This window comes from Lineus longissimus, chromosome 3, assembly GCF_910592395.1.
Source record: "Lineus longissimus chromosome 3, tnLinLong1.2, whole genome shotgun sequence".
Classification (NCBI taxonomy): domain Eukaryota; kingdom Metazoa; phylum Nemertea; class Pilidiophora; order Heteronemertea; family Lineidae; genus Lineus; species Lineus longissimus.
Window position 1 is genome coordinate 24,785,821 of NC_088310.1, and position 18,417 is coordinate 24,804,237.

Below are 18,417 nucleotides of genomic sequence, written 5' to 3' on the forward strand. Positions count from 1 at the left end.
TATTTTGACACTAAGTTTTTTTGCAAAGGTGATATTGATGGGGAAATCACTGCTGTGCACAGAAATCCATTTTAGCACTATCAAGAACAAGAATATGTAATTATTGCTCAGCGCATAGAATCCATCTATAAAATGAAAACTATATCTATCTTTGCTTAATGATAGCTAGAAAAAAAATTATTTGATGGGAATTTGTGATATTCAACTGCACTGTTTTCCATCCGGGAATTGCGACGATTCAATCACGGTCCCATGAGTGGTCGTGATACTGGGGTTCCACTGTATATCATTTCATGGTGATCCCATGCCGCTTGGGCTTGGCTGAAACCTGAAACCTGAAACCTTATGAAAGTATTTTATGTGTCACTTTGTCAGGTATAATAGAAGCTAATGAAACAGAATGGATGGCTCCCTATATGAGCCTCTAGGCTCAAACGAGGACCACCTGACATGCAATGTATAAAGTATCACCTCATAATGGAAATGATACTGTAAACATGATTTGGTAAATGACTGTTTGATATGTCTTTTCCCATGTGGCGACAAAGGATTTGCAAATTGCTACTCTAATCCACCTAATTTATCTTTGCAATTCCTGAAAATGTCAGAAAATTTTAACTTTTTACAATTTTTATCGTGGCAGAGTGCCAGGTACTAAAGATTTTCCCAATTAAAAAGCTCCTTTTGGGATTTTCATTTTTACGAAACCAATGTGATTTGCAGATCTGCACAAAGTGGGTCTAAAAGCCAGGCAGAAAAAGTCAAAATGTTTCCTTTAGCAACTCACATGGAGGCCAGATCCCATTATGTTCTCGCGCTGTCTAAAAAACATCCCAACTACGAACTGGTATACAATCTTTATAAACTAAAATGGATTACCCCGTACTACGATAACTGCGCGATGGAATATCGTCTCCTATACTTGCGCTAATGGCCCATTTAGACAGCGCTGTTATAAACAAATCACTGAAGAGGACTGAAAATGAATAGGCTGGTTTATTCATGAGGGTTGATGCATCATTCCCAGTTAATAGTTATCAGTGATGAGTTATGATGGCGCGTTATTTGCATTTTAATTTTGATATTGGAACTTGTTGAGTGAAATGGAATGTTTCTCGTACTGTAAGCCTCATTTTCATTGTTTGAGAAAATGATCTCAAGATTTAGACGATTTTTGTGAGCTGATTTAAATGGCCAGGTTTGTTCAAGGGAGAGCAAATGCGATGTGTTGATCAGTTCAGATTAGACATTGTTTGTTCAATTTATTGTAGGTTCCCTTCGTATTGTCCTAGTGTTTATGGCAAAAAGTAGGCTAAGTGCAGTCGGGTTGTTTTTTTTAAAAAAAAATAAAACTTTAACATGTTGTTTGCAGTAACTTCACTACAGAAGCACTTATTTGTTGCACAATTTTTATAAATCACAAATTTCTCACTATTCCACACTCACCGGGGGTTAAAACGATTTGCCTTGGGTTAAAAAATAACCCTGGTAATAACTAAACTTAAACCTGATATAGATAAAAGAAATTCCACCGTAACAAATACAAAAAAAAAACTAAACTGAGATAACATGATCCTTCCATTTGAAAATGCTATTTAATCCAAGCCAAGTTTAACATAACCAGCAATCTATTGATTTCTTCTGGGTGGTTTGTTGTACATTTCATCAAGTTTATCATAAAAATCTTGTTCAGTTTCATGTACATGTACTTGTGCATTCATTTCTAGATTCTTGTAAGATTCTTAGCTAATCTTACATGAATCTTGTAACGAATACATATGCACATGTACACGTATATCATCGTATAACTGAATAAAATCTTATTACTAAGTATCTTATCTGGATTTTGACCTAGGAAGATTTTGACAAAGCAAAAAAGACATTGACTTAGTAAAAACAAATCCATGACAAAAGCTGATATCATGAGGCACTCATATATGACAGATTTCTAGTTCCCTCCTAAGGTCATGCTATAGGTTTTGATAACTCTAACAAATGAGGTCAATTCGGCAACCGACATTTGGCATCTGAAGCACCAGCCACTGTTTGAAGCTCTGTCGCTTACATGGTGTAAAGGTCCAAAATAGCCAATGGCAAAGTATTCCTACCACAATCAGTAACCACAAACAGTAATAGAGGAGCACATTTTTTCACAAAGCTGAAGAACTTTGTTATTTTGCTCATGTCTTCGACAATCGAAGAGCCATAAATGTGAAGGTCATTATTCATGTTATTGGCAGAATATGCTGTGTGGGCTGGAGGGGGTGATTAAGTTTCCATAATTTTGTCCATTTTCTGTATTTTTAAGCATGTCATGGAGGTTTTAGTGTGAGCTCAATGTAATCATCTTATCGCAGAAGTGCCATAAAATTGTTTTAGCTCAGTTCATAAATTCTTTTAGTGAAATAAGTATTGTATTTGAAACAATAAGCCGTATTGTATAACTATATTGAATGAAAACATAACATTTTCCGATATGCTAAAAAAATAGTCGAACGCTGGAACCATGCTCAATAACAAGTAAATTATTCATGTCCTAGTATTTCTAACAAAGAATTTTTTTGTCAAAATTCTAGTCCATTTTTTGCTACAACATGGTTTTCACCTATTGTATCTATTTGAAGTAATGTGTTTTTGATGGTTATTTGCGAGCTAATAGTAAGATATGGTAAAGTAGTGCAATTACAGTCCCAGTACAATTATTGCCCCACAAGAAAACAGTTGGCAGTTCACATTGATGCACACATAGCCTATAATTGTACTGGGGCTATAAATTGCACCACAATGCCTTATGTCTATCAAAATAATTTTTGACTAGGGACTTCATTGAAACAGGCAGATAAGAACATAATTCAGTTTGTCAGATTGTCCCATGATTGTGTATCACTGCAGCTATTACCAGTACTTGGCTTTCTTTTTAAAGCAACCTGAGCAATTTCTTTCCACTCCTCCTTTTCATTGCATTGTCTTCTCTTTGCAGCAAGTATAGCTTACCGATTCGAAGAAGGTGGCTTAATAGAGTTTTCCTTTCCATATGGGATGCAGCCAGATACCAAACGGGATCAGTTGGCACTTGGGATTGTGACCACAGACACGAATGCTGTCCTTGTACGAATAGACAGCGGTTCATCTGACGACTACATTGAAATGGAATTGGTAAGTTGGTTTGTCAGTGTGCGTCTTGTGCATCCCCTCTCCAAGGGTATGACCCTCTTACAACAGGATGTCTCAAACTTACTTGGTAAATCTACCATGTACGTCTAATGATAACAGTTAAAAGGATCAACAACTTATCACCTCGAGCTTTAGGAGGGACGTGGTTACATTTCATTTTAACACAAAAAATTGTTACCGTGATCTTTCTACTAAATGTGTCCTCTCGTTCCTTATCATCGGACACTTCTAAGTGGTTTTCAAAAGGATGCTGTTTGTCAAGTTGATCTTTTCTTGTTTGAAGGTGAACGGCAACATCCTAGTTGTGTACAATATGGGAACAACTGACCACCCAATCGGAGAGCTCTTCCACAAGGTCAACGATGGAAAATATCATGTGATACGATTTACCCGGGAAGGGCCTAACGCCACGATTCAGGTGGACAACCTCCCGGTGCGACGAAAAAACCCGACAGGTCAGTTAAACGTTTTCTTTTTCCTCTGCACAAATTGGAAAACATTTAGAATACGATCAAGAAGTTATTAATACTGAGCATGTGTTCTTGGGGAATTCTCTACAGTATTTCATTTTGTAATCTTAGAGATTGGGATTTTAATATAAGGTTCATTGAGTCAAATTTCACGGTCTAAGACGTTTGATGTTTTCTTGTATTGTATCACTTTTTCCAGACATCATATTCCCTTATTGATCTTGTTGATTAATATGCATGCTGGTTCACATTTATAAAGTGTATGATAGGTTTCGAATAAAAGATGTATGTAGCGTTTAGACATGATGAAACGTTGCATTTTGTACATCAACATGTTTTCATAAATAATTGTTTATTTTTCCAAACTTCTTAAAAGTTCAATTTCGGCCATTTTGTTATGATGACAGTTTCTCTGTATATAAGATATTTGTACTGTGAAGAGTATTCACGAATGGTTTCTAGAGTGGTAGGGCGTTCATTTCGTGAAGACCGTTCATTTCACATGCTTATACTAATTATTTTCTTTTTGCTTTTAAAAACAAAACCAATGCTTGCATTGTATATGGAGACAAATAACACAACAAGAGTGTGAGAACGAGTTGTATAATTGAATGGTTTTAAAAGCATTTGTTTGAAATGAACTTTATCAATGGACAAATTTCATTGGTTACAATCGGCTCAATGCCATTGGTCGGTTTGAAAATTTATTGAAATATGATCGAGTGTCTTTTGACGCAAAGTCTGGTGAAGTGACCATTTTTGTGTCACTAGGGTTCATGAGGCATGGAAACTGCTGTAAATGCTGAAAATTACCAGTGTTGCTAGAATAGGTGTGTTTTACCAAATTGGAGAAGAAATCCATGAAAATTTTAAGAATTTTACTTTGACAGGATCATTATTGCTTGTCAATCTTTGTACTTTTTTTGCTGAAAGAAATCTGAAAGTTTTTGCCTTTCGACCCAAGTATGAAGTGACCTTCAGCCATTTGGAATTTTCAGCATGTAGATAAAAAAATTGTGTCAGTTTGCAAAAGCCCGAGTCACACACCAAAGGAGCATCAAACTACCAGCATTTGTGGGCACACTCAAGTGCCATAAAACAAACAAGCAATATTTATCACAGTGGCCTGCAATGATTATTGATATGCTTAGCAATAAAAAATGTCTATAAAAATTCTTCAATCAGCAGATTGTGGCTTCTGCAAATTGTTCAATACATGTTCTCATATGTAACCATATCATTGTTTCCATTTGAAATGTTCTGGGTATCCGAGGTAATTAACTTCCAATTATTACGATTGTTTTTTAACACACATGCATACAGTGGAACCATGGTAACACAACCACTCATGGGACCGAGGTTGAATGGTCGTGTTACCCAGGTGGTCGCGTTAGTGAAGTTGAAAATCTGGGGACAAAATGCATGAGTAGGTTTTCCTGCTAAAATTGTTAAACGTTTTCATAAGTTCAAAATTCTGAAAAATGTTCAAAGCCAAAAATTTGGGGGGGGGGCTGATGATGTTTCTTCATTTTGAGCAGAAAAAAATAAGTGAAAAAAATATTCGAAAGTAGTAAAATATGAATTCCGAAAGTAAGTGGTGGTAATGGCATTTTACAGTCATGATCAACGTGGTATTCCAAACCACAGCCCCATTTTATAACCAACATTGTAAGATGAATTCAGCATTACCAGAACATTTCAATACGTTTTAATGCTTTATTGCTGGAATGCAGCACCAGAGTCTGTTACTGCAGCCAGTAACCCTGTCTGTACATACTCTACATTCACCAATCTAAGAGTTCCTCTGAGCATTCAATTTAAGTTCAATATCATCCACATGGATGTTCAACATGGTTGTTTCAGTTGATGACACCAAGTTTTCTGATGGTGCATTATGACATGTTCTAGCTTGGCCTTTGTTTCGATATCCTAGCAATTGGTCTTAGATCAGTGAAAGTAGAGTATTATACATGTATATGCAATTTTTTCCCCTCTTTCTCCTTCAGCGCTCATCATTGTAAAATTGATGCATCTTGTTTGTATATGACAATGAATAATGATAATTTCTTTCTTTTATCATCATCATCATCATCATTAACATTATCTTATTTATGAACGTTCCTCATTATCAGCCGGCCACTAAAACTCAAGTTTAAGTGATAAGTCTGGCAGACCTTGGAAGGGTGGTGCTTGCTGGCGGGGGGGGGGGGGGGGTTCCAACACTCATATTTCCTCTCAAACATTGCCTGCATAGGATTATAAACCAGGTTTAAAATGGAAATTAAATTTAAAACAATGAGAATCCCCAGATGTGACCATTAAAAATGACTCATTTGCCCATTGATCACACTTTGATCTTCATATTTGGAACTTGGGTTCATTTCACATTAAATATTGATTCAATTTGGTTCTCTTCATGTTGACCAAGAGATTATTCATGCGTATCATGAATGATCGATTCAGTAGCCCTCGGGCTAGCGTTTTCATACATGAGGATGACCGGTCAATTTCTTAATCTCGAATCTCACAATTTCTTAAATTCATTGAACCCATCTTTGTCTTCTTATCATGAATCATTTGGCAAACCTTTACAGTTTTCTTGAACTGGTTAGGCTGGTGATCTTAATCTGGTTCCACGTGGTTGGTTCATATTGCCTGCAGGGTTTTAGCCGCCCTTATCACAGCTTCATCGATTGGTGGAGAATGTGGCAATGGACCTTGGGCAAAAATATGATAACTGAGGACAAAGCCTCTAATCTCTCTTACCCATGGTTTAACACAACAGCTGCATAACAATTTTTTGTTGATTTCCTGTTACTGTATATGTAAATTACGATGAAGGTCATTGTGTGATTGAAAAATTCATCTATGCATCTGAAATTACAGGTTTTGAATTAAGGTCTGTTTATTTTGAATCGATTTTCAGAAACATCTATTGATGTGTTAAACTCTCTCTGCTGCATAGTATAATCAAATATAATACACAGGTATCAAACTGGGATCATATTGATTGAAGCTTGTTGAAGGTTAAAAATCACTTTTGGATCAAATATCAATGAGGAGAAATGATACGTTGTTGACTTTCAAAGTTATCCTTGTCAAATTTTGTTTAAAGAATCATGAATGTGTAAACTTATGCCACAGAATACCATCCCCTGTGGTATGTGCAGCCATCCAGACATGTCGCACCAATCCCTAAAAGGCTTCCTCAAATTCTCATGGTTGTCAACTGATTTCACCCTCTTGGGATCAAGATGGCTAATAATATCTTATGTGCGATGTGCCACCAGTTACTAAGATCATCTGCCTTTTGTTATTTCTGTCTCATCAGTTTTGGATCAGGTGCACAAACAACTCGACAGCCTTCCTGTCCTGGAGGAATTTTGATAATAACATCTAATGAGTAATATTGCTACCTTTGCTATTTCATCCTTACAATCTTGAAATGTCACAGGTTCAGGTCACGTCACCCCTTATGGTGTGTTCACACTGGATGCGAATTGAAACCGAATTCCGTAGAGCGCTCTCCGGAATAGAATTGGTTAATCCAGTTTCAGAACGGTCGCGTCACACTGGCCCCAATACGCATTCAAATTGGTTTAAAACGCGCCACACTCAATGCATACTAACGGCGCGCCATCTATAAATACATCAGTTAACTAGTTCGGAGCACTAGTTCCCACGGTCAAAGGTCACTTTCCATGCGCCGGGTGCATGCGCAGTGCGATCGAAATTCTTAATTCGTATCAAGCGTGTCACACTTGAAATCTCAATACGGTTTCGTTGATTCGGATTAGCTGATTCGCATTCAATTCGGTTTAAGAACCGTGTTGGTTAAAGCGGATTGAGATCGGTATGAACCGAATTGAGTGTGACGCCCCAATACGTATCAACGTTTTAATTCGAATTCAATTCGTGTTAAAACCCCAGTGTGACCACGGCATTAGACTAAGCTTCCTGAAAGGGAGTAGTCAAAAAGCAAGGTAGGCAACCCTTAAGCCTTGATCAGTCACTGTCCTCTTGTCCCTTATGGACCACTAAGACTTCTTGGTCTGCATGTCACACCTGTCTTGCTCAGATTTGCACTAGGTGCTCCACTCAATCCCAGCCAGTTAATGGTCATATCAAAAATTGATGGTATCACTCCCATCTGCCTCAGTTCAGATACCAAAGGGCATTGGTAGTCTTTCTCAATCCTGTTGATGCAACTGTCAATGTGTATGTAGTAACCCCACCCACAGAGGCTTGACAACGTTATGACTTGTTTCCCCAGTCTTGAGGTTGAACTACGCTGTCCCATCACTCCAGATAGAAGAGGAGTCAGCTTATCTTTGCGATCACTTCAGGAAAGCATTTCCAAGTGAGAGATGAATAACCCACAAGCTCTAGACATCCTGTATATCCTTGAGGAGGAGGGAGGGATACAAGATGCAAATTGATCGTTGCACAACAGCAGACACATTTCTCACTCCGTTTCCCACTTAATGTGCCAGCCTTGAGTGCACAGCGTAATTCCCAAAATTAACCAGCCATCAATCAGCCACGCTCTGATCAAACTGCAAATTGCATTGCTTGGTTTAGTCAAACCTGCTTATGAAGGCATGGTAAGAAGGGAATTGGCTGCTCTTAAACATGTTAAAACACTGATGTCAGGAAGGGCTTCTGTCCATGTCTTGAAGGATGTCGCTTCTTAGGTCCCCTCTTCTCTCTTGCCAAATGTCCTGTTAGAAGAAGGACTCATCCCGATTCCCCATTTCCAAGTCTGGCTTATTCCGAATGCAATTCTCTAAACCATCCCAAACCCTGTGAGAATAAGACTGTATATCACCCTTTGGGGGTCTTTACAGAGGCTGCAGTAAAGTTGTCTTGAGTTCCTGCCTGCAGATATACATACTTTTCTTGCACAAATTGCCCGAGCCTACGACACAATTTCATATACCAGTAAACCTGCTGATCAAGTTTGACTGAGCGGGTATCTTAATTGGTGTTGCGAGCCTGATGGCTCCCTAATTGGCCTCTTCAGGGATGCCTTATTAGTTATAGGGAGGCGCTGATGCATGGCTTGATTAGCTCAGCCAATTCACTGGAACAGGGGAAATCCTGGTCATCCCTGTGGAAATGTTGCTTCGTGGAAGAACTATTCGATGCAGAATGCCTCGCTTTGCTAAGATTGTTCTGTTCTGTTATGGCTGTTTTTAACGAGTTGGTACCAGAATATGTGACAAGCATTTTCAAGGAACTGGTACCAATTCGTTGATGTGAGTTTGAGAGATTGCGTTCCTTGGGTTGAACTTGGCCGATTTTAGGAAAAGGATCTCGCAGTTGATGGCTCTTCAGTGTCTGATCTAATGCCATTTTATCAGCCTCAATCTGAAGTTGATAACTATAAAAGGATTATGGTTTCTTAAACATTTTAGGTCATCTTTTACACAAAGTCCCTTTCACTTTGATGGCCAAACCATTTCCACAGCCTGTTCTCATACACTTTGTATACAATGAATATCGACGATTCAGAAAACCTGCTACGCTTGGCTAAGGAGGACGAAACTAGAAAAAACACATTCTTACGAGCCAGCTAGTCCAATTAGGCTGGCACCATTTGAAGGATTTCTGCAAGTGGCTGAGAGCTTATGGGATAGAGCTTCTCATTAGTTTACTTCCCATAGATTGAGAAGCAGTGCGTGGAATATGGCCAGGTCAATGAACAGTTCCTATTTCCTTCTGATGCTGGCAACGTGATCAAGTGTTGGCTGGATGCAATCGGGTGAAAATTCCGCAAATAGATATGGTCAGCAATGGTTACCTTTGATTCCTGCTGTAGATTACAACATTTCCAGTGTTGGCTTGGGCAGTTGAATTCTTGCTTTCAACCTGAACCACAGGGGTAGGAAGTCAGAGTATGGAATATGGTCAGGTTCAGGCCAGAGGTTCCTGCTGAAGCTGGTGATGTGTCACAAGTGTTGGCAGACCTAATCAGGGTGGGAAGTAAGTGCCTGGAATACTGTCAGGGTCAATGAAAAAGGTTCATGTTTCCTGCTCCAGCTAGTGATGTGACCAAGTGTTGCTTTTACAACTGAGTCGATGGGATGGATGGTGGTCGGAGATTCCTGGTTCCTTTTCAATTTAATAAGAGGCAGTTCCTGGTTTGAGCCCAGACACTCCAGGGTAATATGACACTTGGCTGGACTTGCGGACATTTAAATACTTACATCAGAATAAAAGGTTTTGTCATTGATAACATATATCATCAAAGACTGGACTGCCAGGTCATTTACTCAATCCTGGGTTCAATACTCGAGATGAAACAAAGGCCATTGAATTGATCTTCAATACATACCTTTGGAATCTCGTGCTAATGTTAGGGAATGATAGATCTAATAGATCTGGTGAATCTGATCTGGAAACAGACTTCAATATCAATAGAAGAAACTGGGAAGGTTGTGGGCAAATATGGGCAGGTCTGATTGATAATTTTTTCCAATATTGACATCCTTTGCCTATTGCTCAGACTTCAAAGGATATTTTTGTTTGGAAGGCTGTGATTCATATTGTGTTTGGTAGATCATGTTATATAGAGAAACCCACTCACTGTTTGGGTGCATGTCATTGCCAAAGTCACATGTCAGGTGTATTTGCGCTCGACAGTGTATATACGTCTCACAGGGCTGCAGCAAGTCCCCCGCAGATAAGAGAGTTTTATTGCTACGACCTGCGACACAGCCATGACTACATAGCGATTGTGATTGGAAAGTGGCCACCTATTGATTAAATCAAAGAGTGATTGAAATCTGCCTTCCATGCTTTTCGATACAGACATGGCTCTGACACATAAATTGTGAAGCTGAAAGTAATGGATTCTGTCTTCAATGTTGAAAATTTAAAAGTGATTCCACACTCTATGTTTGAGCAATATGATAAAAGTAATGCTGTCACTATTTCATACAAGCATTTGTCAGTTAATGCTGTCTGTATTTTAACCTTCACAGTGAATATAGGCGAGGACAGTTATTTGTTAACCAGTGAGTACATTGGGAAAGGCTCAGTATTTGTTTCTGTAGTTTGCTAAAAGCAAAACTTCTGTACATGAACTGTACCCTGGGACCGTTTTCTTTAAATTCTTCTAATGCAGTTCGCTTGAAAAAGGTATGGCATAGAAATGCTACATCATCAGAGCATCTATCCAACTCGCGTCTTCCATTGTCAGAAGTTATCCTTCATTTTTAAACCAGAGGATGATGCATTAGAATTAAAAGAAATTGCTCATGTGGAGCTTGTGTCATACAGTGAGAGATGTACTGAAGGCTTTATCAGATGAACATCATAAATACATGTTACTGGCCTTCAAACATTTTTAAAAGATGAGAAGAGATTGATTTCATCTGACATGATCAGTGCTGAAGCTGTTTGTTGCCGAGATATCTGTCTTGTCAATTTCCATTTTCTCGTCATCGTACTATACTTATCTAGCTATTCAAACACCAGCTGGTGAATGGATGGATTACCACAGATGAAATCCGAGCACATCACCGCTACTATTGCCAGACATTTGTCCCTGATTACTTTCCAGTCTGAATTACAGACGATTCCCAGGTACCGAGTATCCGGTAACTTGAAAGAATGCTCAGAAACTCATCCCTGATTAAACCAACTTTTCTTTATCTTTGGTTACTTTGGTGACAAATGCCAGGAAGAAATTTCCAATGATCTTAGAAGTTTGACGCCCATTGGTAAATAGCGACTTCAAAGTTAACAGTTTTTCATTGCGGGAGTTTCAATACACTGGTAGAGATTAAAATTATGCTTTATGTTTATCAATCGCAATAAATGTAGGTAGTTTAATCCTTGCAAACTTTTCATTCGACCTCTGGACACCCAGTCTGATGGCACTGAGTATATTGTACTTGTTCAACCCACAGTAGTCAGTACAATGCGTCTTTCTTTGACATGTTTTTGTCTTTGGCATTTCAAAAAGTCGATGCAAAAATCAAGCAAAACTGTCGTAATAGCTTTCAGCATTCAAAGGTACCGGTAAGACCATGCCGCATCTGGTTTGTAGCAGGAAGGGAAAGTCCTTTTTGCTTGCAAGCATCATTTTTTAGTCATGGTTAACCAAGGTGCAGCTCGATAGTAAATGGAAGATGTCACTCCCATGCTGTTTAACTGTCATCTCGACTTCTTTATTCATTCCCTCTGGTAACAAGAACGTGGTGCTGGCACCCATTTGGCTTTTTAGAGGTGATTGGGATGTATGACATGATCATGATGTCAAAAGGATTCCTCTCCTAGCTCTCTGGAATTTTCTGGTGAATGTTGGCCTCAACTGACTAACCCGTTTTTGGTTCGCTCCTCACTGAAATGAAAAGAGGATGATTGTGTGAACTGGCAGAGAACGGGTGGCGGATGATATTATTCCATCACCAATGTCATGATAATCATATGGCAGCGATATCTACACCCGCCGGGTAAATTCTAGCTTCCACTTCTCAAAGTAGGCATAGAAATCATGTCTAAAGATGATGGTTCACTGGTACTGGACAGTTCTCCATTGTCTTTTGTGGCATTTCTGGAAGATCGGTTTACTACACTTGTTGTATTGAAGTGGTTTTAATTGCCTCTTTGGTGTGCTGGAGCGAATTCTGACTGAATTTTAGCTTGTATGTGCATGCACATGAAACACTTGCCACCACAGAACACTTCCATCCATATGATAAAAGTACATGTTGTCGACATCCCTGACTTTCCTAATATAACTGTAGATCAATGGTGTGACATGGTGTGACCCATGGGTTGGGCTAAATCAAACAAAACCTTTGTGATGTACTAATTAATAAGTTAGCAGGAGCGCTTTGTTTCCACTGTGTCAGTGATTGGTTATTGGGCTGCAGATTATGAAGATGGGATATAAGAAAACCACATGAGTGTGTTTTTATTGATTGGAGATATCATACCAGTGGTTGTCTTGGCATTGACGACTTGACATTACAACAGGGGCAAAGTCTTTACTCTTAATTTGGTCAACCCTTGTGATCCAAATGATACCAGCAACCACTGACAATACACTGAAACATACTCAACAAGAATCCCTTGGGCTTCTATCGGAAACATCTTAGAGAGGGATAATAGAAGCTGCAATGATGAAGTTGTTTTTCACTAAATGTGGGTGTTAGCTTATTGGTGATGGCACCGAGAATAGACAATTAACCTAAAACAATGCAAGTCTAAAAACTTGCAAATACACCTACAGCAATACTGATGGGCTGTTTCAATAAGGTTTCACGTCCACATCGATTATAGATTTGGTGTAGGCATCCCAACTATCAGATGTTTTTAATACCAACACCAATAACATGCAGAATTTTTTCCCTCGTGTGAAAATACATTCAACCTCATCCCTCCCATGATCTCTTGGCATATGCAGATGCTTCATTTTAATGTTGGTCAATGTATATTGAACAGAAATTTTAGCAGGCTCCTAATTTCAGTGTTGTAGAGGTAGAGGTGGTTCTCTCTCATTCCAACTCATCTCAAATGATACTGTTAAACCACATTTCACAAAAAAAGACCTGATAAGTTATTCCTAGCTGCAGATACAGTGCACATATTGACTTTCGGCTTAGATATGCTCCTTTCAAAAAGGATAGCTGTATCAATTGACTCTTCACCAAAAAAATTTGTCATCATCATAGCATGTCATCATAATCTAATCATTTTCTTTTTCTTTTTAACCCTTTTAAATTTGCAGCTCATCTTGTTCGATTTCGATCATCACGTTGTAGATTTGAAAATTTCACCAACTCATTTGTATCACTTTGACTGATACAGATAGTAAAATTAACATTGTATCCATTTAGTTTAAATTTACAGCTTGGCAGTAACTCGGGTTATCTTTTTTCAAACATATACATAGAATTGATAAAGACTAGTCATAATTATTTCTTGATACAAACAAGCTTACTTGACTGCACACATATTTTATACAAATCAACAAAGATTTCTGTTGTTGCTTTGCCAACTGCTCAACCTTTTGACATTCTTAGCTAAATTCATGACGAATGTATGATATAATCAGATCTAGCCGTGCACAAATAGTCTTTTTCCACTGGTGTGGTCTTTTGATATTGAGGGTTTGTTCGCTTGTTCAACAGATATATACAGTGGAACCCCGGTAACACGACCACTCATGGGACTGAGGTTGAATGGTTGCGTTGCCGAGGTGGTCGCTTTAGTGAAGTTGACAATCCCGCGACAAAATGCATGATTAGGTTTTCCCACCAAAATTGTTAAACGTAGTCATAAGTTCTAAATTCTGAAAAATTTTCAAAGCCAAAAGCTTTTTGGGACTGATAATGTTTCTTTATTTTGAGCCGAAAAAAAACAAGTGAAAAAAATATTTGGGCTTGAAAAAAATCATTTTGGTAAAACATACACATTAATGGTAAACTTGTTATGCATAAAAAACAGTCGATGCAATAAATCTTCCTTCTACAACATGACATGAATATTGTTTAAGTTCAAATACATTAAATATCTTTTCTCTATACTCGTAAAGGTGTCCATTTTAAGGGTGCCTTTGACACATTTGTTGATTTGACAAAGAATAATTCTATGAAATCAGTTGGAGAAAAATTGATTCCATCTTTTTGAAGTGCGTCTGCACTCAATTGTTGAAACAGCTTGTCATTTCTGTTTCATGTAGATTGTATATTCCTTTTGAACTCAGATGACATTCACATACCGGTAATATATAGTTCTAGTTCTGAAAAGTTATGTGGAAATTATGGGTTTTATTAGAAGAATGTAAGCCATCAGAGTTGAGCAATGTTTCTTGGATCCTTTTCAAGACCTCTGCCACATGATCTTGTATATATTATTTTTTGTAACGACTCTACTCGTAATTTCAAAAGCTTCATAGGTTTTGGAATTTTTTCAGATATTTTCTGAAACACAACGAAATGAATTATTTGTTAGTATGATTATTGAAAATCTTTAAAAATGCCTTTTTTAGAAAAAAAGGACAGTTTGTTTTTCAACACGACCTATATGGTATATGAATAAAAAGTGCTGAAGTTTTCAGCAAAGAACAATTGACACTTTATAAACTGGTATCTGCTACATGATACAATCATTTCGTTTTTTTATGCGCTTTGATGCCAATTGCCAGAATCAGGACTTGCGGCACTGTTAGCGAAGCAGAATATCCCAGTGTTGTCATCATTCGGATCAAAGCCCAACACTTGTTTCTTACAAGGGAACATCTTATTCACCATGCATCTTTTATTATCTCATGCAATGAAAGCCAATAATAGCACACAATAATTTTTTTTTTCTGATATTCGCAAAAGCGGATGCTTTTTCATTGGCATTATTTATATCTTTGATCTTCCCTTGTCGTATGACCAATATCAATGTCAGATATCTTGCAATTTTTTTTGGTGAGACAAAGTTTTGGTATCCACAGAAACGAACATCTGACATCTAAAGAATGACAATGTGTAAGATGGAAATTTTATTCAATCTTTTCATCATATTTGTCTGCTTGTGTGTGTTCTGAGAATTGAACAATACTTTAAGGAGTGTATTAAAAGAAGTTTATTAATACTGTATTTGAAGCAGGTAGTTTAGCATATGAACCATCTTCTTTGTCATGGTATCTGATATGTGCTCTGAAACAAGAAACATTGCTTGGCTCAATGGCAAATTCATACCCTGTATTTTCATTCCAATGTATGTAACTGTATAAAATTGCTTCGAATGGATGCATCTTTCTACACGACTGGTACCCGGTTATTTCCGGGAATGTACCAGATACCTATTGTGAAATGACATTGAAAAGAGTAGCTGCTATTTCTGTAGGTGGCTCAGTGGATGTTGCTACGGGCAGAAATGGCTCCTACTACAAAAGTTCCTGAACAAATAATGATACTGTGAAGATGTATAAGGTTCTGCTTTAATTGAAATGTGGGCTGTTAGAGAATCTTATGCAAAAGACAAACATTGAATTTTCTTTTAGAATGGTAAAAAGTGGTAAAATGCAGGCACTAAAAGGGATAAAAAGTAAACCCCTGGGCACCCAAGCTGTTAATAAAAAACTAATTCCTTGAGAGAGAAAAATATGAGCACTGCTTCATTGCATAACTTCTAGTAAATTCTATGGTTACTGTCTTCCAGCTTACATACCCAGTGCCGTAAAAATGCAAATGCTAACCGGCTGCAGCTAAGTCGGGCAGAAAATGAAATACCCTTGTCAGCAGAATGACCCTTGGGTAGTTTACTGCCTGGGGCTCACTTCCTTAATCATATTGATATGATCAAAAGTGCAGCCTTCGTCATCAGCATGTTTGGTATCTTGTCAGAATGATGCAGTCATTGAAATTGGGCTTCATTTTGAAACGATGTGCATGTTGTTCATGTAAGTCCAATCTCAACATTTTGAATAAACAACCAATGACTGTTTTTCAATCAAAACATATTTCTCAATCTTTTGATCCGATCCGGTACACCGTGCTGCTTCCTCGAAAATGAGACTATTTCTGGCCTGTTTTTATTCATGTTACTGTCAATTCAAAATGTTGATTGGGTACTTAGGAGTGTTTTGAAATGAAACTCGGGAAACTTTTCCAATTGTTTGTAAATTATCCAAAATCTGCAAAGTTAAGAAGCTGCTTTTTGCTGCTTGCCACTTCCACCTAGCAAGTATTTTGTAACCACTAACCAATGAAAAAGTTCCTTTGGGTCATTTTTGGGTGAAAAGAGCAATCGTGTTTTCAGTGGGCACAGAGTTTGGCATAGCGTAACTTTTTTACTTTGCATATTTTGGTCCTCGGCAGTTTTATTGAAGCTTTCTTTTTCCCCACCAAACACAAGCTATCCTGATAACTGAGGACTGATACATGTTCTGGCTATTTGTACATGTATATATAGATTGTTCTGTTTTCCAGTGTTTTCCTGGCTTCTGGACGATGAAGTCCAGCTCACAGGTAAAATACCAGTGGACCTAATCTCACCATTTTATCACCATGCAATCACATTATTTTATGTACAACTACTATGGTGGAATTGGTGTAGTTTTCATTTCATAGAAGTTTGACTGCATCACCTGCTCATTTTGTATATAAGATGTACAGATGATTCAGACAAGCAAATGAAATTACTTGCATTGGGACTTGAAACAAAAATGGATTTTAAGCTTTGTAAAAGAATTGGTACAGCACACTCTGAATGATATTGTTGCCTTTCAAACACAATTTACCATTTCTTCAATTCACTGTTGACAGATTTAGAAGCTAAATCTGATGATTAAATCAATTGGAGACGTAATTTTCCTCAAATGGATCAAATTGTTTTCACTCATTTGCTTTGGATTAGATTTGTATTTGTACAAGTGCAGAATCTTAATTGATCAGTATGCATGCGGATGTCCCAATCATAATGGCACAAGCTTTCAGCTGTAGCTGAAGACCACGCTGACTTTTTGGCTCAATAATAATAATACATTCAGAACATCTCATGGATGCAAGTATGAGATACTTCTTGTTACGGCTATACTGTCTTAAGTAATGAATCATTACAGAAGGAAATAATCACGAAGTATTTGCCACTCCTTTCTATTGTGGTCAGCCGTTGGTCACAGTCTTTGTCTTGATTAAGAAACGTTGACCGTGGGCATGATAATTTGCAAGACGTGTCGTCACGTACCGCCGAGTTAAGCTGCCAGGTCAATAGGAATAGTGTGACGGAGTACAAGGTTGATTGTCAAGTCAGATATCAGGTGGATGTGAGCTAAGCCTCATATTTACTGGACTGTTTTTCCTAGATGCTGAGTTAGAGAGTGAATGATACAAAAACCTTTTTTTCACTGTGCTTAGTTGCGAGTATCAGGTATTGTCATATCAGAATTGAAATTTAAGAATAGGATGTCACTTCCTACATCTGACCTTGCAAAATGTCGCTATAGGAGGCTGCTCATTGCTGAGTGCAAACTAGTCTCATTTCTATGTGTCCCCGGGTGGTGTTGGAAAGACTATTCATTATGCTGCAGTTCCCACTTCACATATTGGATAACAATATTTCACAATTTATAACATTCTGCAGTTTCTCGTGAAGAATATTTGAAAAAACTATTGACTGGATGTGGCAAAAATTGGTGCTATTTGCTGCAAAGAAGAGAATAAACCAAAATGGATATTGACTTGAAATGTTTCAGGTTTTCCGTACATTGTCTCCAATAATGCAAAAAGATGGAGAAGCACGTTGAAAATGCCATTGCGCCAGCCAGTAGAATGAAAACAAATTGATATTGACTCGGTTCATGAATAAGAAAGTAACAGTTAAGTGACAAGAAGTAGATTCGTACATGGTTCAGACACTTCATCTATCTCTAGGCGACATTCTATAGAATACAAAATAATTCCTTAGAGTTGGTATACAGTCATAGAATAGGGTTGGTTGTGGTCTGTGGCATGAGAAAACTAAACAGTATTTCAAACCAGTGGTATATACATGTCAAACATGTTAAAGGAAGCATCTTCTTTGCCTAGATGGATACAAATAGTGTCACTATTTCATGTCTTTGTGACCTTCTAATCAAACAAGTTTCAACTCTCCTGGATTATTTTTGCATCCTATGTGGCAAAGACTTCTTATTCTTTGAGGGGAAAGGCTTTGACTTTCAACAGAGCTGTGTGCGTTTGGAGAATTCTAAGTCTACCGTTTCAGTAAACATTTGCTGTATATGGCTTTTATTTAGGAATCTGAGCAATTATTGGGCAAGTTG

General features: G+C 37.8%; 1 protein-coding gene across 4 annotated transcripts in view; it reads left to right on the forward strand.

The window, feature by feature from the left end:
• LOC135484320 (neurexin-1a-like) overlaps positions 1 to 18,417 on the forward strand; it is a 372,440-nt gene that overhangs the window by 336,358 nt on the left and 17,665 nt on the right. For 3 of the 4 annotated variants that reach the window (XM_064765666.1, XM_064765669.1, XM_064765670.1), the window contains 3 exons: positions 2,981 to 3,156; positions 3,458 to 3,629; positions 16,583 to 16,621. In XM_064765666.1, the coding sequence (XP_064621736.1) occupies positions 2,981 to 3,156; positions 3,458 to 3,629; positions 16,583 to 16,621 (387 nt within the window). The remainder of the gene's footprint in view (positions 1 to 2,980; positions 3,157 to 3,457; positions 3,630 to 16,582; positions 16,622 to 18,417) is intronic. The other variant, XM_064765667.1, reaches the window with a different exon arrangement.